Below are 19,859 nucleotides of genomic sequence, written 5' to 3'. Positions count from 1 at the left end.
GGGCCTTCCTGAGAAATATCAACCGTTAATAATGACGTTGGAAGTTTTAGGAATTCAAATCACTGGAGATTCCATTAAAACCAAGTTATTACAAGAGACAATTTGCCAGAAAATCACAGCAGAAGGAGACGCGGTCTATAACACAAGGGGTCATTTCAAAGACGGAAAATTGAAATTTAAACCAAAGAAGTTTGTCTGCTGGAATTGCGGCAAACCCGGTCACGCGGCAAGAAGAAAAAGGAAGAAAAGGAGAAGAAGCCTGAACAGAGAGAAAGAAAAATGAAAAAAGCATCAAAGCAGCATTCCTGATGACTGTTTTCATAGCAGACAGCGTTTCGTACAAGAACGGGACTTGGATCGTCGACTCAGCGGCAACGGCGCACATGTCATTTATGAAGGAGCTGTTTGTTTCTTTCACCCCACTGGCCAACGCGGAAGTGCGGTAGCAGACGACATGCGGTTAGATATCAAAGACAAAGGTACAGTAAATCTTGCAATTGATTTAAATGGGCAGATCAACAAAATCACGGTGAGAGATGTATTTTTTGTACCTGATTTAAAAATTAACTTATCTGTGCGCAAAATGACGGAAAAGAATCTGACTGTAAAATTCAATAAAGATTTTTGCGAAATATCGGATAAATATAACAATGTAATAGCAATTGCAAAAATTAAAAATAATTTATATCAATTAATCAAAAAAAATTTGCGTGTAAGAGTAAGACGGAATTTGCGTGTAGTTCTAAGCTAGTTAGCACCATACAATGGCATAGGAGACTAGGACATTTAAATCAATACGGAATAAAAATTTTGCGAGATCAATACGCGCGCGGATTAAACTTTAAAGATCCGGGAGAAGAACCTTGCAAAATATGCATTAAAGATAAACACACGCGACAACCTTTTATTAAATATAGCGATAGAGAAAAGAAAACGTCAAAACTGTTAGAAATAGTGCACACTGATATTTGCGGACTGATAGAAATAAAATCGATCGGTAGAGCAAAATATTTTATACTTTTTGTTGACGATCATTCGAGATATTTAAGCATGTATTTTTTAAAAAGTAAGTCGGAAGCGTTAAAAATATTTAAAAAATATAAGACATATGTAGAGAAAAAGACGGATGAGAGAATTTTAGCTTTACGATCAAACAACGGAAAAGAGTACACCCAAGGACTTTGATTCTGTCCATGGGAAAATTTTTCAAACTGAAAAGTCGCTATCTTTCTACATACTTACAGTTCATGATTAACGTAACAACCAATAAGCTCTAGTTGTTTCATTAATCATGAACTGCGAGTATGTAGAAAGTGGTGAGTTCTCAGTTTGGAAAATTTCTCCATGGACAGAATCAAAATCCTTGGGTGTACATTAATGAAGAATTTGAAAGATTTCTTGAAGAGGAAAGAATCCAGCATTAGTTTACTATTCCCTACACACCGCAACAAAACGGCTTAACTGAAAGAAGCAACAGATCGGTTGTAGAGAAAAAACGCTGCTTGCTCATTGACACAAAACTACCAAAGAAATTTTGGTCGAATCTTCATCAACGGCGATTTATCTAATAAATCGTTCACCGTCAAAAAACTTACGGAATCAGACACCGTATGAGATGTGGACAGGAAAAAAACCGGACTTATCTCATTTAAAAACATTCGGATGCAAGGCATTAGCACATATTCCAAAAGAGATCAAGCAAAAGTGGGATGAAAAATCGAAACCCTGTATTTTTCTCGGATACCTGCAACACACTCAAGGATACCGATTATGGGATAAAAAGAAAATAAAAGTTTTCAAAAGTAGAGATGTCATCATTTATCAAGAAAAAAATAAAAATACAGAAGGAAAAGAAAATGAAAAGCAGATATCAAAAGATGAAAATAAGAAATATATTTACAAGAAAAAAAAATCTTCATCAAGTTATGATCTAATAATATTACCTGCTACTAACGATTCTACAGAGGATTCTGATTCAGTGGAGGTACACTTGATCGAGAATGAAGAACGAATTGATAATATAGATGATAATGAAGACAACAATGAAGAAAACGATAATACAGTTTGTGAAATAAATATTGACGAAAAGTTAAATGATGAAGGACTTCACAAAACAAATAATGATCAAATAGTAAATGAAGTTAAGAATAAAAACATAGAAGATAGAATCGAAGATAGAACAAAAAAAAACAAGAAAATCCAGAAGTTAGACGAAACAAACAAACAAGAAAACCGAAAAGTTGGTTAGATTTTGTAACCTTTAATATGTCTACAGTTGATTTAAACAAACCACCAAACGTGTAAGAAGCTCTACAAAAAAGAAGCTGAAAAGCAGCTATAAAAGAAGAATACGAAGTTTTAATGCGGAACGAGAATAACTCAGGATACCGGTGGGGGTTAAAAAGAAGGAAATGAGATTAGGAAACATGACATAGAAAGAAAAAAGGTGACGAAGAAGGTACAATACAAGTGTGAGCTTAGTGCGCGCAACTCAAAAAACCTTTTTTAAGATGAGAAAAAAAATTGGAAGGGGGCGGAATAGTAAGTACCGGAAGGTGGTGCAAGCAAGTTACGCCGCGATCGACTCCTGCACCTAGGGAAAGGAGAACGAGGAAGGAGAGAGAGGGAACAGAGTTTAGGCCGAGGCCGCACTCAAGCATATGCTCGGCATGGTTCAACTTCCATGTCCTACGTAGGAGGGGAGGGGAAAAAAGGAGACATCCCAATGGTATTCCCTGGCTACTCCGTTCTTGAAAATAACCCTCCTGTCGTTGTTATCCCTTTGGCAGTTTTACCGTTGGCTGTTGCCTGGTAAGCGCGCACTCCGACTGCCGAGAGCGATCTGTCCAAAAAATGCTCCGCGCGCGCTTCTTTTATACCCTCCGTGTACGCGAGGGTGATTATGGGTTTGAAAAAGTCGCCGCAACGCGCCCTTGTGGTCAGCGCCGGCTCCCACGTTTATGGATGCTCGCGCGGGGGCGAGCCGCAGAGGTGGAGGAGGGCTGTCGCGTTCGGCCGGGTGGCCGCGCGTTGCCAAACATTCAAAAACCGCTGGACGACCGCGCGCGCTCGCGAGCGTACTTTGTAAAATTCTAATATTTTTAAATCACAATTTTCAATATATTTAGGCCAAATGAGTTTGATATAATAATTAACTACTTGTGAATTGTGTGAATTTGTAACTACTTAAACAATTGGTAACGCGGTTGTTTTAAGAATGTGTTAATTGAAAAATATTATTGAATGGCGTGATAAAAAAAAAACTTTTTTTGAACGCTAGACGTAACATTTATAATAGAAAATAAATTAATGTGATGATTATTAATCTAATTTAATATTATTAAAACAGGCTGAAGATGATCAATGCTTCTGGGGATCAATTTATTCCTCTATTTTTTGTATTTTCACGTAGGAGATTAAACAATGATTTGAAAAAGGATGCACCGTTAGAAAGTATTTTTGATATTTAACCAAGTAGATGAATAACGAAAGAAGATTTCCTTAAATGGCTGAAAATGTTTGTGGAACGGGCAAAGTCAAGTGAGAAAGATCCTGTCATATTAATCTTGGATGGTCACGCAAGTCACAAAGCCCTTGATGTGATTACATTTCCAAAATAGCATTATATTCACATGCTCAGCTTGCCCCCTCATACATCACATAAGCTGCAGCTGCTTGATAGAATAGCTATGAAGCCTTTCAAAAATGCGTATAACAAGACATGCTCACTTTGGATGCGAAAGTACCAAAACATAAAGATTATCCTCAAAGATATAGCTAGCTTGGTAAATATTGTCTTTTTAAAAAAATGTAGAATAAAACTGGCCAAGTCAGGTTTCAAATGTACAGGCATTTATCCATTAAACTGCAATGTTTTCGATGATTTGGATTATGCTTCTTCATTGTCCTCATCCAAACAATCACAGAATATTTGTGATGCGTCCACCAAGCTTATAAAAGATGAAGCTGTTCCTTCCTCATCTACCACGATTTTGAATTTACCTGGGCCCTCAAAATCAGCAGTAGACGAGCAGATGGAGGAAGTGCGAGCAGTTGGTAAAAAGATTACAAACGTACAGTCGTGTTCATTATAGTTGCGACACTTTCTTCGATGGTTTTTGGAATGTAGCCTTGCTCATCGAGCGGAGAATGTAATTGGTTGGCTCCACAAGTAAGAACCAATCATGTTCTCAGCTCTTGTTATAGTTGCGTGTTCAGAGACGCATCTAAGAAAAAATATCGCAACTATAATGAACACGACTGTACCTATGACTGAGGTTTTCTCATCATCTTAACTTCAAAAAAAGCAGTGTTCTCCCTAGCCAAATGCATTCCGAAAGATGTTAGAAAAAATTTCACCTCTTTCTAGTAGTTCAAATATCAAATTCATCTCAAGACAAAGTCATAGAGAAAAAAGTGAAATTTTAACCTCAACTCCATATAAAGTTCAACGTGAAAAAAAATAAAAGAGAAAAAAGAAAGAATTGCTGTAGATAAGAAAAGACTAAAAGGAGAAAATCGTTTAAATAAAGAAAAAAAAAGAATTATTAAAGAAAACAATTTAAGCCAAGAGATCAAAACTAATTAAAAAGACGAAAAAAAAGCGAAAAATAGAGGAAGATTTGTTAAAAATAAAAGCTAAAAAGGCACTAAAATTTGAAGAAGAAAAGAGGGAAGAAAGCCAAAAAACTCACTGCATTATCTGTGGTAAAACGTTCAAAGAAGATTGGATTCAATGCAATTTTTGTAAAGATTAGGCTTACGAAAACTGTGCTGACCTTGAAAATAGCAATCCTTTTATAAATGTGATACTTGTACCAAAAACAGTAAATAAGATATAGTTATTTTATTTCATATTATATAGAACAAAATGTTAAAAAACTGTTTATTTTCAAAGACTTGTTTATTTTTTTACGTTAAAAAATGTTTATTTTCATTTATTAACTAATGTTACTTATAACAATATAAAATTATATATATATATATATAAAATTATTATTATTATAATTTTATATTGTTATAAAATAATCGTTAGACGGAGTAATTCGATAATAGAAAATATCTTTTTATGGGTACATACTAAAAATTTACTTTAAACACTGTAAACACGTCCTAATGTAACGATGTTGCTAACAAAGTTTTATTGGCAACAGTGTCATATTGAAGTCATAGTAAAAATATCATAGTGAAAAATGTGTTTTGCAACATTCGAAGTAATTTCTGATAGTCAGCATTTCTTTGAAATTTAAGTAAGATTATAAAGTTTTTCTGAAAACTTTGAATGTATCGTGTTCAGTTGAATGTATTTGAAACATTTCATGTTTACTTTTTGCTGTGTGATGTCTATTTTTGTCGATCATACGCAATAATGCGCACAGTTGACGTTGGGGCTATTCGTAATATCGAGCACCGGGGCGATTCGTTCATACTGATTGCAGCGCCTATGGGTAACTCTAACCTTACGTTGACTGCGTTACGAACGTCTACGCTACGCAGAGTTAAGCATTTTATACTAAATATATTATAAAGATATTTTTATTTTAAAAAATGGGTTTCCAGAAGTGTTTAAGTATAAGAATAAAGTTTTGCATTGCATATAGTGTGTTCAAATTTAGCTATTCAAAAAAAAATTATTTGTAAAAAAGTTTAGGTGTCCGATATTATCCGACCTTCGCCTATAAAATTTTATTGAAATAAAAAATTTTTAAACTACAAAAACTTGGCGCTACTTGAAAAGAACAACAATGAAAGGAATTGACATAAAAATGAATGCGATAAATATAACATACGCGTTATAATTATGCGAAATAAGTTAAAGATTAAATTCTTCTAATATTTATAATAAGTAACATTGTAAGTCATTATCATTTTCTAAAAGACCCCGCAGAATTCTTACGGGAAATGACTTCCGGCTAATTTGTTTAAAAATTTGATATTTTGTAGTTCTCAACACGTAGAACAAAAGTGTTCATGGTCTCGAGGTCTGATCACTTGTCTGTCTTCAATGTGTTACAATTCCGGTAATGTTGTAAAATATAATAATTATAGTAAGGACCCCACAGAACCTTTATGAGAAATAGTTTTCGGCTAATTTCTTTTTAAATTTAATATGTTGTAGTTCTCAACACGTAGAATAGAATGTTCATAGCCGAGATTCGATCACGGGTACTTTTCGAAATACAGCACTGCAAAGTTCAACTTTGCGCTGCAATAAGGTAGGAAAAGTTTAACTTTGCAGTGCTGTATCTCAAAAAGTACCCGTGATCGAATCTCGGCCATGAACACTTTCATTCTACGTGTTGAGAACTATAACATATCAAATTTTTAAAAAAATTAGCCGAAAGCTATTTCTCATAAGGATTCTACGAGGTCCTTACTATTATATTTTACAACATAATTGAAATTGTAACATATTGAAGACGGACAAGTAAGTCTAAAACATGGTTATGCAAATAATTGTATGCGTAATCTGCTTATAGAGAAACTTTAAATTTTAAAGTATTATTGATGAATATTTCGCTCTACTTGACCTTGTTTGTCACTTGTTATAATTTATTATTAGATATTTTCAGCTTAAAAATAATTTTTATTTTTATTGTTACATCATTATATTTAGACATCTAGCAGCGCCAAATTTTTGTGGTTTAAAAACTTTTTATTTCAATAAAATTTTATATTTTTGTTTCCTCTTTAATTCTTTAAGATTAAATGTTATATGTATATTGTTATATGTATTCCATTGAATCTTTTTTTTCAATTAAATACATCTATTTGGGTTAGAACAGATTTTTCATTAGAAATAAACAGATAGTATCATTTAAATTTTATTTAAAAAAAATTAAATATACTACTACTTGGGTTTTATTAAAAAAATAAAAATATTCTCTTTTATTTTATTTGTTAAAAATAGTACAGCAGTTATTTCAAAAAACAATATATTCTCCTTATAATTGGCACATTTTAAAGATTTCATACATTAAAAAAAAATACATTTAGATTTGATTAAATCTAAAATATTTATTTTTAAATAAATACCATTTAGATTGAAGTAGGAAGATTTTTCAATCGTAATACAGAGAGAGAGAGAGAGAGAGAGAGAGAGAGAGAGAGAGAGAAGGAAAGGAAGAGGGAGAGAGGGGGAGGGAGGGAGGGAGAGAGAGGAAGGGAGGGAAGGAGGGAGGGAGGGGGAGAGAGAGAGAGAGAGTATCATTTAGGTTTTGTGTAGAAATTATTGAGAGTACCACATGATTAGAATAGGAAAATTTTTCAATGTGGATACAAAGACAGTGCCATTTGGGTTTTGTAGAAAAGAATAAAGATTTGAGAGGTACACACACACACACACACACACACGCGCGCGCGCACGCACGCACAAACACACGCGCGCGCACACGCACACACACACACACACACACATACACACAATTGGCGCTTTTTCTTATCTTTTCTTTTACAAGGTAATTTTGTTCTGATTATATTAACTGCAAATTAAAATTAATCATTATAGTTAAAATAAGAAACATGGTCTGGTAACGCAATTTAAATACTCACCTGTACATAACATTTTCTGGAATTACCGATTATGAATGTATTGTCAGAATTGTAAAATATAATTTGTTTGAACAATGATTGTTTAAACAATATATTTGATTTATCTAATAGCATCACTAAATTCTACGAAAAAATACATATAAATATCGCATTATTTTTTCCACCATCTTACTTGTAAAACAATGATTGTTTGTATTTGACATATTACATATTATATTTGACAATTTTAACATAGATTCATAATTGATGAATCGTGCAATTAATTATAAGCATAAGCGGACCACTATCATTAATCTTTTTTTTTAAGGGATCAGACCACTCTAACCCGGTCTAAAATATGCATAAATTCAAGATTTAAAAAAATTAACTACTGCGTATAATTATAATTTTCTATGAGTGGGAAATTATAACTGACATGGACGTTGTAATGTAAAGATTATATTGCGTGTCATTTTTTATTTTATTCTGTTAAATCATATTACTGTTATATAACTTTGCGTGTGCTAGATATAAATCAAACAAAGCATATATTAAAGTATATTTGTTATAAAATTAATTAACAGTAAATAATTAAGTTTTAAAGAATTTTCAGATAAATATATTATAAATAAAGAAAAGAGCCAAAATATTTCAAATAAAATATTACTAGCAAAGAAGTATACATACAGAAATTAAAAGGTAAGATTCAACTCTTTCACAGTACAACATTGTATACATTTCAGAGATGATAAATGACATGCAATAAATTAATTGCTATATACAAGTTTACATTTTAGTTTTCCTTAAAATATAATAATTTCGTAATCTTAAAACCTATAAAATACCCATAAAATTGAGACATCTGCTTCAATATATCACACATAAAATAATTCTTGAAATTAATGGTACATTTCTCATGTATCAGAATCATTGTGATAGGTTTTAAGAGAAAGTAGGGTGTAAAAATCGAATCTTAAAAAATAAATCATACACATCAAAAATGCAATAAAATTGAGGAAACAAGAAAATACTTTTTAAGAACTTTTGGAAAAAAAATGCTCTTACCCTTGCATAGTCTTTCTCCAAGTTACAAAACGTGCTACTTGCCGAACTACCCTCCAAAGACGGTTGACTGCTTTCACTTCCGTCATCCTGAAAATAGTATTACTCATTGCTATTCCAGAATATTTCTATGAGAAAGATTGCTTATCCAAAACCTCACATAGACAGCCCGATAAAAATAACATTAAAGATAGAAGGGTTATACGAGTGATAGTACTAAATCTATTGTGCTCTTGAAACATTTTTAATACAAATTTCAAAGCTCAAGTCACAAAAACATGCCAAAAAATTTTTAATTGCTAAATAAATAAATTATAAATTTTTAAATAGTACTTACACCGTCCAATTCAGCATTCATCTCCATATCCATCATGATCAACGAGGTTAAAGTTTTTCAATAAATATGTGTAGATAAATTTTTATATTTTACGTGATAAATATTATTTTAAAATACTGATTTATATTAGACCCTAAAATTTTATTTTTTTGTTATAATTGCAAAATTGCAAATGTTTTGCAAGTTTTTAAATTATCTAGTTGTTGTAATATTAAATAGCTTTTTATATAAACACATTGACTATATGAAGGAAGAAATGCTTTGGAATGCTTCCATATTCTGAGGTACGTGTCAAACTGTTGACTATCACTATGACAACAAAGCACTCACCTACTTACATTCACATATTACAAAATAATCGATAAGAAAATATCTTTATAGGCCTTTTGCCTTAGAATTTTATACAGTATAATGATTCAAAATAAATTTTTATTATTTGTTAACTGGTAATAATGATTATTATCAATAACATATTTGTTAACTAGTAAAGTAAATTCGAGTAAGATGCCCAGTAAGTTTTTTAAAATGCAAATATTTTTATTTTAGTTAATTTTTAATGTTTGATATGTCACTTCACTGAAGTTTAAAATTAATAGTACTATTAAATTTAAAGAAAAAACATTTATTAGAAATCTAATATTATTAGGATATTATAACATATGCATTGGCCATTTTATCAAATTTTTGAGGAAAAGATGACCACAGTATTAATGGACAGTTGGCTATACATATTTTATGTTAAAAATGAATGTAACATTTTCTAAAGTAAGAAATAAACTTATAATTTTATATATTTAGTATAAACACGTGTATACAAGGTGTCCGGGAACTAAGAAACCTACCGCTTTGAGAACACAAAGGAGATGAAAAGCGACAAAAAGTCTTAAGGTACCATTTCATGGAGGCGATTATCGCTATTTTTCTGGCAATTGAAGAGTCACGTGACTTCATTAGTCGCTTGAAAGTAGTCGCTTCTATAGTTCGATTTCATCGATGTTGTAGCGACAATAGCGAAATAGCTATTGTCGCTACAACGTTAACCCTTAGAACATATATTACTGGAAGGAACATAGGCTTAAAAAGTTGACACAGAGAAGATTGACAAGGATGGATATATAATGCGCTTAGTCGACAGAGCGCATGCTTAAAACAAAACAAACCGATGCGCGCGGAGTTTGGGGATATGAAAAGAAAACCACATATATGTTGCGATAAATTTTATTGTTCGTATAATATATATTATATTTATTGATTATTGAATAATATTAATTTAGTAAATTTGTGTCTTATATAATTATTTTTTTCACTTATTTGTTTGTTGGTATGGTGTATGCGAACTTGTAAATATTTTTTTATAATTAATCTAATTAACTGTGTTCTGTGATTTGAAAAAATATCTTGTTCTGAAATGTGATTAAAAATTTCTTTTTTGTTAAATACTATTGTATTTATTAATTGGAAAATGTTATTTTGAAATTTTGTAATATCGGAATTTTTCAAATTATTTTCTATTGGTCGATAATGCATTTCGCAAGTTCGACAAATTAATTGAACATCTTTTGATGAAATTGTTAATCCTCCTCTATTTTTGATACGATTAAGTGCGCATGTATCTTCACAGCCAAATAGCAATTGCACACAAAACTCACAATGAATTAATTTCTTTACTGCTTTGCTGACAAACCCACTTATATATTTTAAAGTATCCTCGACGTACGGCGTAAGTTTCCACATTGTGGATATATAATCGTGATCTGATACTGTGTCTTGTGACACAGTAGCAGATTCATCAAAAATGGAATCTGGTGAACATTCAGCATTACTACTTTCAACATTGAGAATTTCTATTCCCTCAAAATTTAAGCAATTTCCTTTTTCAGATCCGGAAATTTGATGCCTACCTAGAAGTCGTCTGTAAGCATTACGAAATTGATATGCTGTCGGATTATTATTAAAACCACCACGACTCCGTAATGCACTAAAAAATACCTCCAAATGGTCTCGACTGAGCTTATACGTTAACAAATATTTAAATTGTCCGTCCGTTTTTAGATTTAATAATTTAAATAGTTCAATAGAGTTTTGCAAACATATAATAAAACCCAAAAATCCAGTTTTTCTTTCCGAATTAATAATTGAACGTCCATCTTGCAATTTCAAACCTTCTATGTAAGCAATATAATGTTTTATGATGTCAATGACGCTATCTATATTTTGCAAACTGATTTTTTGACTAAAGGGATTTTTGCTAAAAATATTACGGCTATTCAAAATATCAAAACAGTTATTTATAGTTTTGCAAAATACTGCAGTATGACTAGCATCTGCAAAACCTATAATATTTTGATTTTCGCAATACGTCAGTGAATCAGCTACACTGTTACTTAATAACTGTGCAGCTAACCGAACATTCATTTTTTCGGCTTGCCAATTGAGATGTCTTTGCTTTAGCTTATTGCCGCATCTTAATCCTTCGCGCTTTTGCAAATCTTGGAGCATTTGCAAATAGTGCCACAGTATTTTCTGTTCTTGAGCATCAATCAACATTTTCTTTGATCCAAAACAATTTTTAATCAATTTGAGCATATGACATGCATCCCAGAAAACGAAAACCTGTAAAAGATTTCAAAATCTAATACATTTCTTTTAGGTATTTTATTTCTTTTTTTTAAGTATTATTTGAATTGCTATAGATAAAATGTGTACCATTTCTTTGGTAACTGGATTCGAACCATGGTTGAAACTGCTTTCCATAATTAAAATTACATTTCAAGTTGGTGCACATGCTTAAATTAACAGCTGCACCATCAAATGTAATAGAATTACATATTGCACCCGTATTGTGTAACATTGTTAAACATTTAGATAATAAATTTGCTCTTTCAATGGAATTTAAACTATTTATAAGAAAATATCCTATCGGAACTTTCCAATTACTATTCAGTGCAACAGCCATAAATACCAGGGCGTTTTTAGCTTTTGGTACTTGTTCACTTTGATTATCATTTCCGTCGATACCTAAATCAGTGTAACCGTAGAATTTACAACCATCCCAGTGAATGTTTTCACGAATTGACATTTCGTCCATTGTAAGATTGACAATAACATTTTTCTCTTTTTTAACTTTTTGGGCAATTGAATCAAAAGCTTGTTTTGTAAAGCCAGGATTACCATCGATTACTTTATACCATTTAGCTATAGTTTTTTCGTGCGGCAACAAATTCTTAAACTGTTTTCTAACATAATTATACGCTTTTGCCGAATAAAAATGCAACGTCATAGCAAATGCTCTTAAACTGGGAGAAATTTTAGCCGTTTTTGATTGTAACTTTCTAGCGATAATATCCTTCATGCTATCTGATGTCATTGTCTACAAGGGAAAATAAAAATGTGAAAATAACAGTGAAAATAATATATTGATAAATACATACAATGTGTAAAAGAATATATTAAATAATCATACATTAGTATCTTATTATTTTACAATTTCAAATAGCAACGATATTACTTTATATTAAAAAATCTCAGCATGATTAAAAAAATTATTTTATATACAATATACCTGTATAGTCATTTCTGCTTCTTCTGAAATCAATTTTCTGTCTTTTAAAAGCTTGAGTAGTGACTGTAAATGTTCGACCTTTTTAGTCAGTCTACGATTTTTCTGATTTAAGTTAACCACTTTCTTTTTCAAGGCATTTAATTTACTGACAACTATACCAAAGTTTCTTTTTGCACGACGGGGTGTATCAAATGCATGATCTATATCTATTTGCGAAACATAAGCTGGGCGCCATCTTTTCTGCTTAATAATATTTGATTTTGGCGATCTAAGTGATATACATGTTTCATCCTCTACATTATGTTCCATGTGAATATCATTTACGAAATCTTCCACTGTTGCTTCTTCTTGTTGGGATTCTGGGTTCTCGTTCTTATCTTCTAACGGAACACATAGTTGTACGGATGCCGGAACAGTTGAAGAAGTTTCAGGAGAATCGAACATTTCATCTAGTTTTCTGAAACAAAATAACTTATATTTCAGATAATTAACCTACATTTTATCAATCTTTCATCAATCACATTGCAAACAAATTTGAGCACACTTGAGAAGGCCCAGAGGCCCCCAAGTTGCGGCCTACAGAGGGTAATAAGTAAATCATTGTATCAAAAAAATATGTACCTTTTTAATGATTTCTTTCTCTCTTTAGAAAGAAGCAACTCTGGATTTGATCCTTTTTTTAACATTTTTTTTTCTCCTTGAATATTTACAATATGAAAACATGATTCTTTAAAATGTTTTCCACATATTCGCGTGGATTTTGAAATATCTATTTCCTTTAATCCAAATGCTGCTAACCATTTTGTGCGGATTTCAAGGTTCTTCGGAAATCTATAAGAATTCCATATATTATTTTATTTATCACAAATACTACTCTCAGACACTTGTTTTTTTTTAATTTATTAATTGTTCATAATTTATTTTTATAGCTAGAAATAATGAAATAAATTAGCAATATAACTTCAAAATTCGCATTACCAGAGTTCAAGATTTCAATATATAATACAGTTATACTTACACATGATAGGTAGACGCCTTATCTCGCTCTTTGCAGATATAGCAATACATCTATATCACCGCGTTCAAATCACTTATACAAAATTTTATTATTTTTCTCACTGTTTCTTTCCACTTACAATTAGGCTTAGCTGTTGCTGCTTTTCATAACCCCGCAGTGCTCGCGCGGCTCGCGCGTATCTATGGTTTTATTTATCGGAGCATGCGCATTGCCGACTGGGCGCATTCTATATCCATCCTCGTCAATCTTTTGCGTATTGTATCTCCATCTTTGTCAATCTTCTCTGCGTCAACTCGAATGTACAGAGAACATAGGTCTATGTTCCTTCCAGTAATATATGTTCTAAGCGTTAACCAAACACAATTTGTTTTTTCTGTCAAAATGAGTGATTCCGAGCAGGAAAACGAGGTAAGCAATATAATGTTGATATTTATTAATGTAGGTTTATAAATAATCGTATAAAATAGCACTTAGTGTAGTATATTTCTTTTAACCTCTAAAAGATATATACCTAAGTAAATGTACATTAAATAATAATTAAAAATCTGTGTTTAGGAATTGGAACCAGTTTTCACATGTGGATTATGTGAAACTATTTGTGATGATATTACATCCATGCTTGCATGGGTTCAAAGCTTATTTTCTAGACAATAATTCTTATTATTTTTATCCTCAGTGTGGTAAATAGTTTATTATTTTTTAAGTACGTTATAACTAAATTATGTAAATATGTATAAATGTAATAAAGGAAACAAATGTTACAGATGATGGTACGTTATGAAAAGAGCAGTTGGTGAAAAGGAATTAATCGTAAATACTGAGGTTAACACTGAGGTAGTCAGTAATTCCAAAAATTGTTCCTCAGATGAAGCGTTTATCTCAGCGATAGAGATTCATGAACCTTTATGGAATATTAAGTTGCCAACTGCACAAAGGAGCAAAGAAATAAAATCTTCCTTATGGAAGGAAGTGTGTAAAGAAATGAATGGAAAATATACAATAGAATCAGCTAAGAAGAAGTGGAAAAATCTCTGTGATACTCACCGTAGATATGCTAAAGAAGAAAAAAGTGTTCGTAGTGGATCTGCGAGAAAGAAAAAAAATAAATGGATGTATTACGAGCAAATGGGATTCATGCGTGATATTGAACTTTCTGAGATAATTACTGTGTCGAATATTAACACGCGTGATAGTTATGAAGATGACGATGAGCATGACGAAAATGAAGCCCCAGAAAATCAATCATCAAAGCGGAAGAAAAGTAGAACCAAAGAAGAAGCAATCGACAGATTAACTGACGCTCTAAATGCATCACAGCCACCTGTACAGTTTCCTGCACCACCTGTTTTTCCACCACCTCCACCTCCTATGGATGCTGTTGATGCATTTTTGACTATGATTGGACATGAATTACGTTCACTTAACGATAACACAAGAAGCGATATCATGTTAAATATCCATACATATATTCACAAGGAAAAAAAGAAAGATACAAATTAATATTAACTTTATAAAACGTAACAAATATTTTATCATTATTAAATTATAAAACAATTTATAAAATTACATAAAATATTAAAACTTAAAAATATTATATAAAGTATTATATAAACAAAACCAAAAAGAAACAGAATGCTCAGTCTTATTTTTATTTGTTAGTCACATTGTATGTTACTTAATAGATTTGTTGAAGAATGTTATTTTAGTTGAATGTTATTTTAGTTTTCTTAAAAACTTTTTATCTCTATTATATAAGTTGTATTAATTGTCTCGAATTACTGAGCTCACTAATTCTAAATAAATAAAAAAATAAACTTATTAATTATTATTATCATGTCTTGAAATTGTAGTACACGATTTTCTTGTACAATTACTGAAAATTTTAAAAATTATTAATTATTAATATAATATAGTTTACAAATAATCATTCTGCCAACTAACGGCACCTTCGTTATTAAAGTAGGCACAAAATTCTTCTCGTACTTCCATTGCTGTTCGAGTGCTTGTGTTAGTACCGGCACGAGTAATGTCAGAAAATGCCGTCGTATCTTCATCTTCCCAAGTATATGCAATGGATCTATTTTCAGAATCTCTATCAACTAAGTGTGATTCAACATACGAAAGATTTGAACAATTACTCAGATCATCTTTACGCAACCAATTATGAAGAACTATAAATGCTTGTATTATACGCATTGGATATATTCGCTATTATTGGTTTACGAAAAATGCGCCATTTGTTGACCAAGATACCAAAAGTATTTTCAATTACTCGTCTAGCACGACTTAAACGGTAATTGAAAATACGTTTTTGCGGTGTAAGTTTCTGTTTTCCAGGATATGGACGAAGCAAGTACGTTTTCAGTGGAAACGCCTCATCATCAACAATGCAATATGGTAAGGGTGTCTCTCTTTCATCTGAAATAGGTGCTGCTTCTGGAATACGCATTTGTTTATTTTCCAACTTTGTACCCATTATTGAATCTTTAAAGATGCCTCCGTCACTTCTTCGCCCATAAGCACCTATATCCACAAACCGGAATACATAGTTGGCATCGCAGACAGCTAATAATACTAGACTATGGCTATTTTTGTAGTTATAGTACATAGATCCACAATTATTGGGACACTATAATTAAAAAAAAGAATATATTAGTTTACAGTGTTCAGAATAACGAATTCAACCGAATATATTTTACTTTGTTTAACACGAATCTTACTTGAATAACTATATGCTTTCCATCTATTGCTCCGATACAATGAGGAAAATTCCAAGTATCGCTGAAGGTTTTAGCAATACGTAGCCATTCTTCAGTGTTTATAGTCGATGGGAGAACCAAAGTTTTTTCCATATGACAGCACAAGTTTCCGATATAATTGCGCTTGCTGTTGTCAATCCTACTAGATATTGATAATGTATCATAGAGTCACCCGAAGCCAGATATCTGAACAGAACAATTAAGTTATTATTTTTTAAATAATAGCAATGTCAATAACAATTGATTATTTAAATTAATTCTATATACATCTAGTAACAATTTTTTCCATAATAATCTCACAAATTGCATATAAATATGCAAATATATACTGCATATATAATATATGTATTGCATATCTAGGATTAATAAGGAATATATTTCATCAGGAATGCTTTATGTTTATTACATACCTTAATGTCAACATTAATCTTTCTTCCGCAGCAATTGGTTGTCTTACACGATATTCTTTTGTTAAATCAGGTTGAACTAACTGCAACAACTCTTCTAATTTTGTCGCTGACATCCGAAAATAGTTATGAAAGCCTAAATTTTCCAGTCGAAGTGATGGAAGAATTGCATTATAAAAACCATGAAATCTTCTTTCTGCACAAATAGGAGTCTCCCAAAATCTTTTTTTTCTATATGTTTTTCTTTCAATACATACAATTGCAGCAAATGCTGCACTAAACAGTCGTTTCTTCCTAATTTCTTCTTGCTTTATCACAATTTCTAAACATTTTTTTTGCCATTCCTGATATTTGTGTACATATTCAACAGTACGACTGTACCACTCCCTATACTTGGCAATAAATGACATAATTTTATTCAGCTCAAAAGAAATTGTCGACTGTGTGAAACAAAAGTTAACTGTAATCGCTACTTTTTATCGCGCATTCTATTTTCATGATCGCCAAAAGTAAAATAGCGATCGAAAAATTTTGTCGCTAAAATTTGAGCGACTTAACGACGTATGAAAAGGAACCTTTATATCATTTTGCGATATTCGCTATAATTATTAAGTCATAAAATAAAATGTGCGGCGACGCCGCGTCATCGCGCCTAGCTCGTAGGCAACGGAGCGCGATGAGAAAAGTAATGCGTCATTGTCTGAATTGGCACGGCGCGACGGTTTGAATTTGCCGCATCGCGTGTATGTAGTACATACACTGCAAAAATCAAATATGTTATTTATCAAATCTGTAACAAAAAGCTTTAGTTAAAATAACACATTTGAATTAAATCACGCAAACCAAATTAAATCCACAAAAATTAAATAATTAAATAAATGAACAATGGATTAACAACGTCGTCAGTAATAATTAAATAGAACACTGATTTCAAGTAACACAGTTCTTTTATTAATTTAAATGACAATACCGTAGCTTATTCCAAGGTTACTTTGAATAACTTTCTTGATAACCCCTCTTTAGACATTCAAAGTGTTAGGATAGAGACAGAGGCCAATTCTTTTAAAAATAATTTAATGTTTTTATTTAACACTTTAAAAAACAAATGGCTTATGAATTTAACCTCAAACACGATTCCACACAAAATACACCCAAAAACTTTAATTCTGTCCATGGGAAAATTTTCCAAATTGAAAAGTCACCATCCTTCTACATACTCGCAGTTCATGATTATGGTAACGACCAATAAGCTCTAGTTGTTACATTAATCATGAACTGCAAGTATGTAGAAAGATAGCGACTTCTCAGTTTGGAAAATTTCCCCATGGACAGAATCAAAGTTGCTGGTGTATGTACATATGTACAACGTCTATTACAACTAGACACAAATTTTTTCCTCCTATTACATAATATGAAAAAAGGGACCATAGAACTCATTAAAAACATTGAGTGTAATTTTAATAAATATGACACGAAGAATAAATTGAATATTAGGAAACGCATAATTCCGATTATTAAAAATCTTTCCCGCCAACATAATACATCTTCCATTAACAACACAAATCTTGAAATCAACAAATTGGTTAAGTCATGCAAAATGTTAAAGATAACCCGCTTTAGAAAATTATTTTCACACGTGCTGATAAAGGGAACACTGCAGTAACATTGGATTGTAATGAAAAGATCACGCGAGGTCCGATCCCAAGTTAATGAGATTAGATTCTCTGACTCAAATAAGGACCGACGATTGTATGACTCTTGGAAGGGCGTCAAAGCCTGTTGTGGCACGGTGACCAAAATTTCCAGAGTCATAAAAGTACGTTTGTCCTCGTGTCGTACGTCCATTTAGTACGACCACAAGTTAAGGATTTTATTGCGTCCTTCTCTGCCTTCTCCAAATTCCAAATGTCCTTTCCTTAACCATTTGTTTTTTAAAGCTGGACGTAACACTTACCAGGTGTATGCAAAAGTTTTTTCCGGTTTCACTAAGAGATGGCGCCAACGAAAAGTACGCAGCGTATTAATTTGACACATACGTCATTTTGTTCGTCTGACATAGAACTACAAACACACACAAGTTGAGTCCGCCAAAAACTAGCGTCTTTGTTTTATTGTTCAATGATCATGTCGAGTTTTGTGCCTGAAAAACAACATTTGCGGCACGCATTGCTTTTTTTATTTAATCAAAAGAAAAAGGTGTTGAAAGTCATCGTTTGCTGGTAGAAACATGGTGAACACGCTCCATTGATTAGAACATGTGAGACATAGTTTCGACAATTTAAAAGTGGTGATTTTAATGTGAAAGACAGTGAGCGCTCTGGTAGACCACAAAAATGCGAAGACGAGCAATTGCAGGAATTATTGGATGATGACCCAACTCAACGGCAATTAGCAGAAGCATTACATGTATCACAAGAAACCATCAGCAGACGTTTACAAGCAATGGGAAAGATCACTAAACTCGGTAAATGGGTCCCACACAATTTGAATGAACGTCAAATGGAAAATCGCAAAGTCACTTGTGAAATGCTGCTTCAACGCCACGAAAGGAAATCATTTTTGTATCGAATTGTGACGGGTGACAAAAAATGGATTTATTTTGAAAGCCCGAAGCGGAAAAAATCGTGGCTTTCACCTGGCGAAGCCGGTCCATCAACACCAAGGCCGAATCGCTTCGGGAAGAAGACCATGCTCTGTGTCTGGTGGGACCAGAGCGGTATTGTGTATTATGAACTCTTGAAGCTCGTCGAAACCGTTAATACACAACGCTATCGCCAACAAATGATTAATTTAAACCACGCATTAATCGAAAGACGACCGGAATGAGCCAGAAGACATGGCAAAGTGATTTTGTTACACGACAATGCGCCGTCTCACATAGCAAAACCAATGAAAGACACCTAAAAATCTCTTGGATGGGACATCCTTCCGCACCCGCCGTACTCCCCAGACCTGGCGCCATCTGACTATCACCTCTTCGCATCAATAGGGTACGCGCTCGCAGAGCAGCACTTCAGCAATTTCGAGGAAGTTGGAAAATGGCTCGACAAATGGTTTGCCGCAAAAGACAAGCAGTTTTTCTGGCATGGTATTCATAAATTACCTGAAAGATGGGCGAATATAGAAGTCGATGGCCAATATTTTGAATAAAAAAAAATTAATTTTCCTTGAAAACTACGTGTTT

General features: G+C 32.4%; 2 protein-coding genes across 2 annotated transcripts in view; one reads left to right on the top strand and one right to left on the bottom strand.

The window, feature by feature from the left end:
• LOC105198758 (cilia- and flagella-associated protein 58) overlaps window positions 1-9,204 on the bottom strand; it is a 97,369-nt gene extending 88,165 nt beyond the window's left edge. The window contains exons 1-2 of the mRNA XM_039448497.1: window positions 8,930-9,204; window positions 8,596-8,682 (exon numbers count right to left, since the gene is read on the bottom strand). Of these exons, the coding sequence (XP_039304431.1) occupies window positions 8,596-8,682; window positions 8,930-8,965 (123 nt within the window). The 5' untranslated portion in view covers window positions 8,966-9,204. The remainder of the gene's footprint in view (window positions 1-8,595; window positions 8,683-8,929) is intronic.
• A 3,736-nt stretch (window positions 9,205-12,940) lies between these two features.
• Window positions 12,941-15,321, top strand: LOC113006250. Its single transcript, XM_039453945.1, has 3 exons — window positions 12,941-13,917; window positions 14,065-14,189; window positions 14,274-15,321. The coding sequence occupies exon 3, from the start codon at window positions 14,287-14,289 to the stop codon at window positions 15,007-15,009; it is 723 nt and encodes a 240-aa protein (XP_039309879.1). The 5' UTR covers window positions 12,941-13,917; window positions 14,065-14,189; window positions 14,274-14,286; the 3' UTR covers window positions 15,010-15,321.
• The last annotated feature ends 4,538 nt before the right edge of the window (window positions 15,322-19,859 follow it).

This window comes from Solenopsis invicta, chromosome 1 (genome assembly GCF_016802725.1).
Source record: "Solenopsis invicta isolate M01_SB chromosome 1, UNIL_Sinv_3.0, whole genome shotgun sequence".
NCBI lineage: Eukaryota > Metazoa > Arthropoda > Insecta > Hymenoptera > Formicidae > Solenopsis > Solenopsis invicta.
This window is presented reverse-complemented; position numbering and strand designations above follow the sequence as displayed.

What these genes read in the sequence shown, in the direction of transcription:
- LOC113006250 (XM_039453945.1), top strand. Translation starts at nt 14,287, where the DNA reads ATGAAAAGAGCAGTTGGTGAAAAGGAATTAATCGTAAATACTGAGGTT.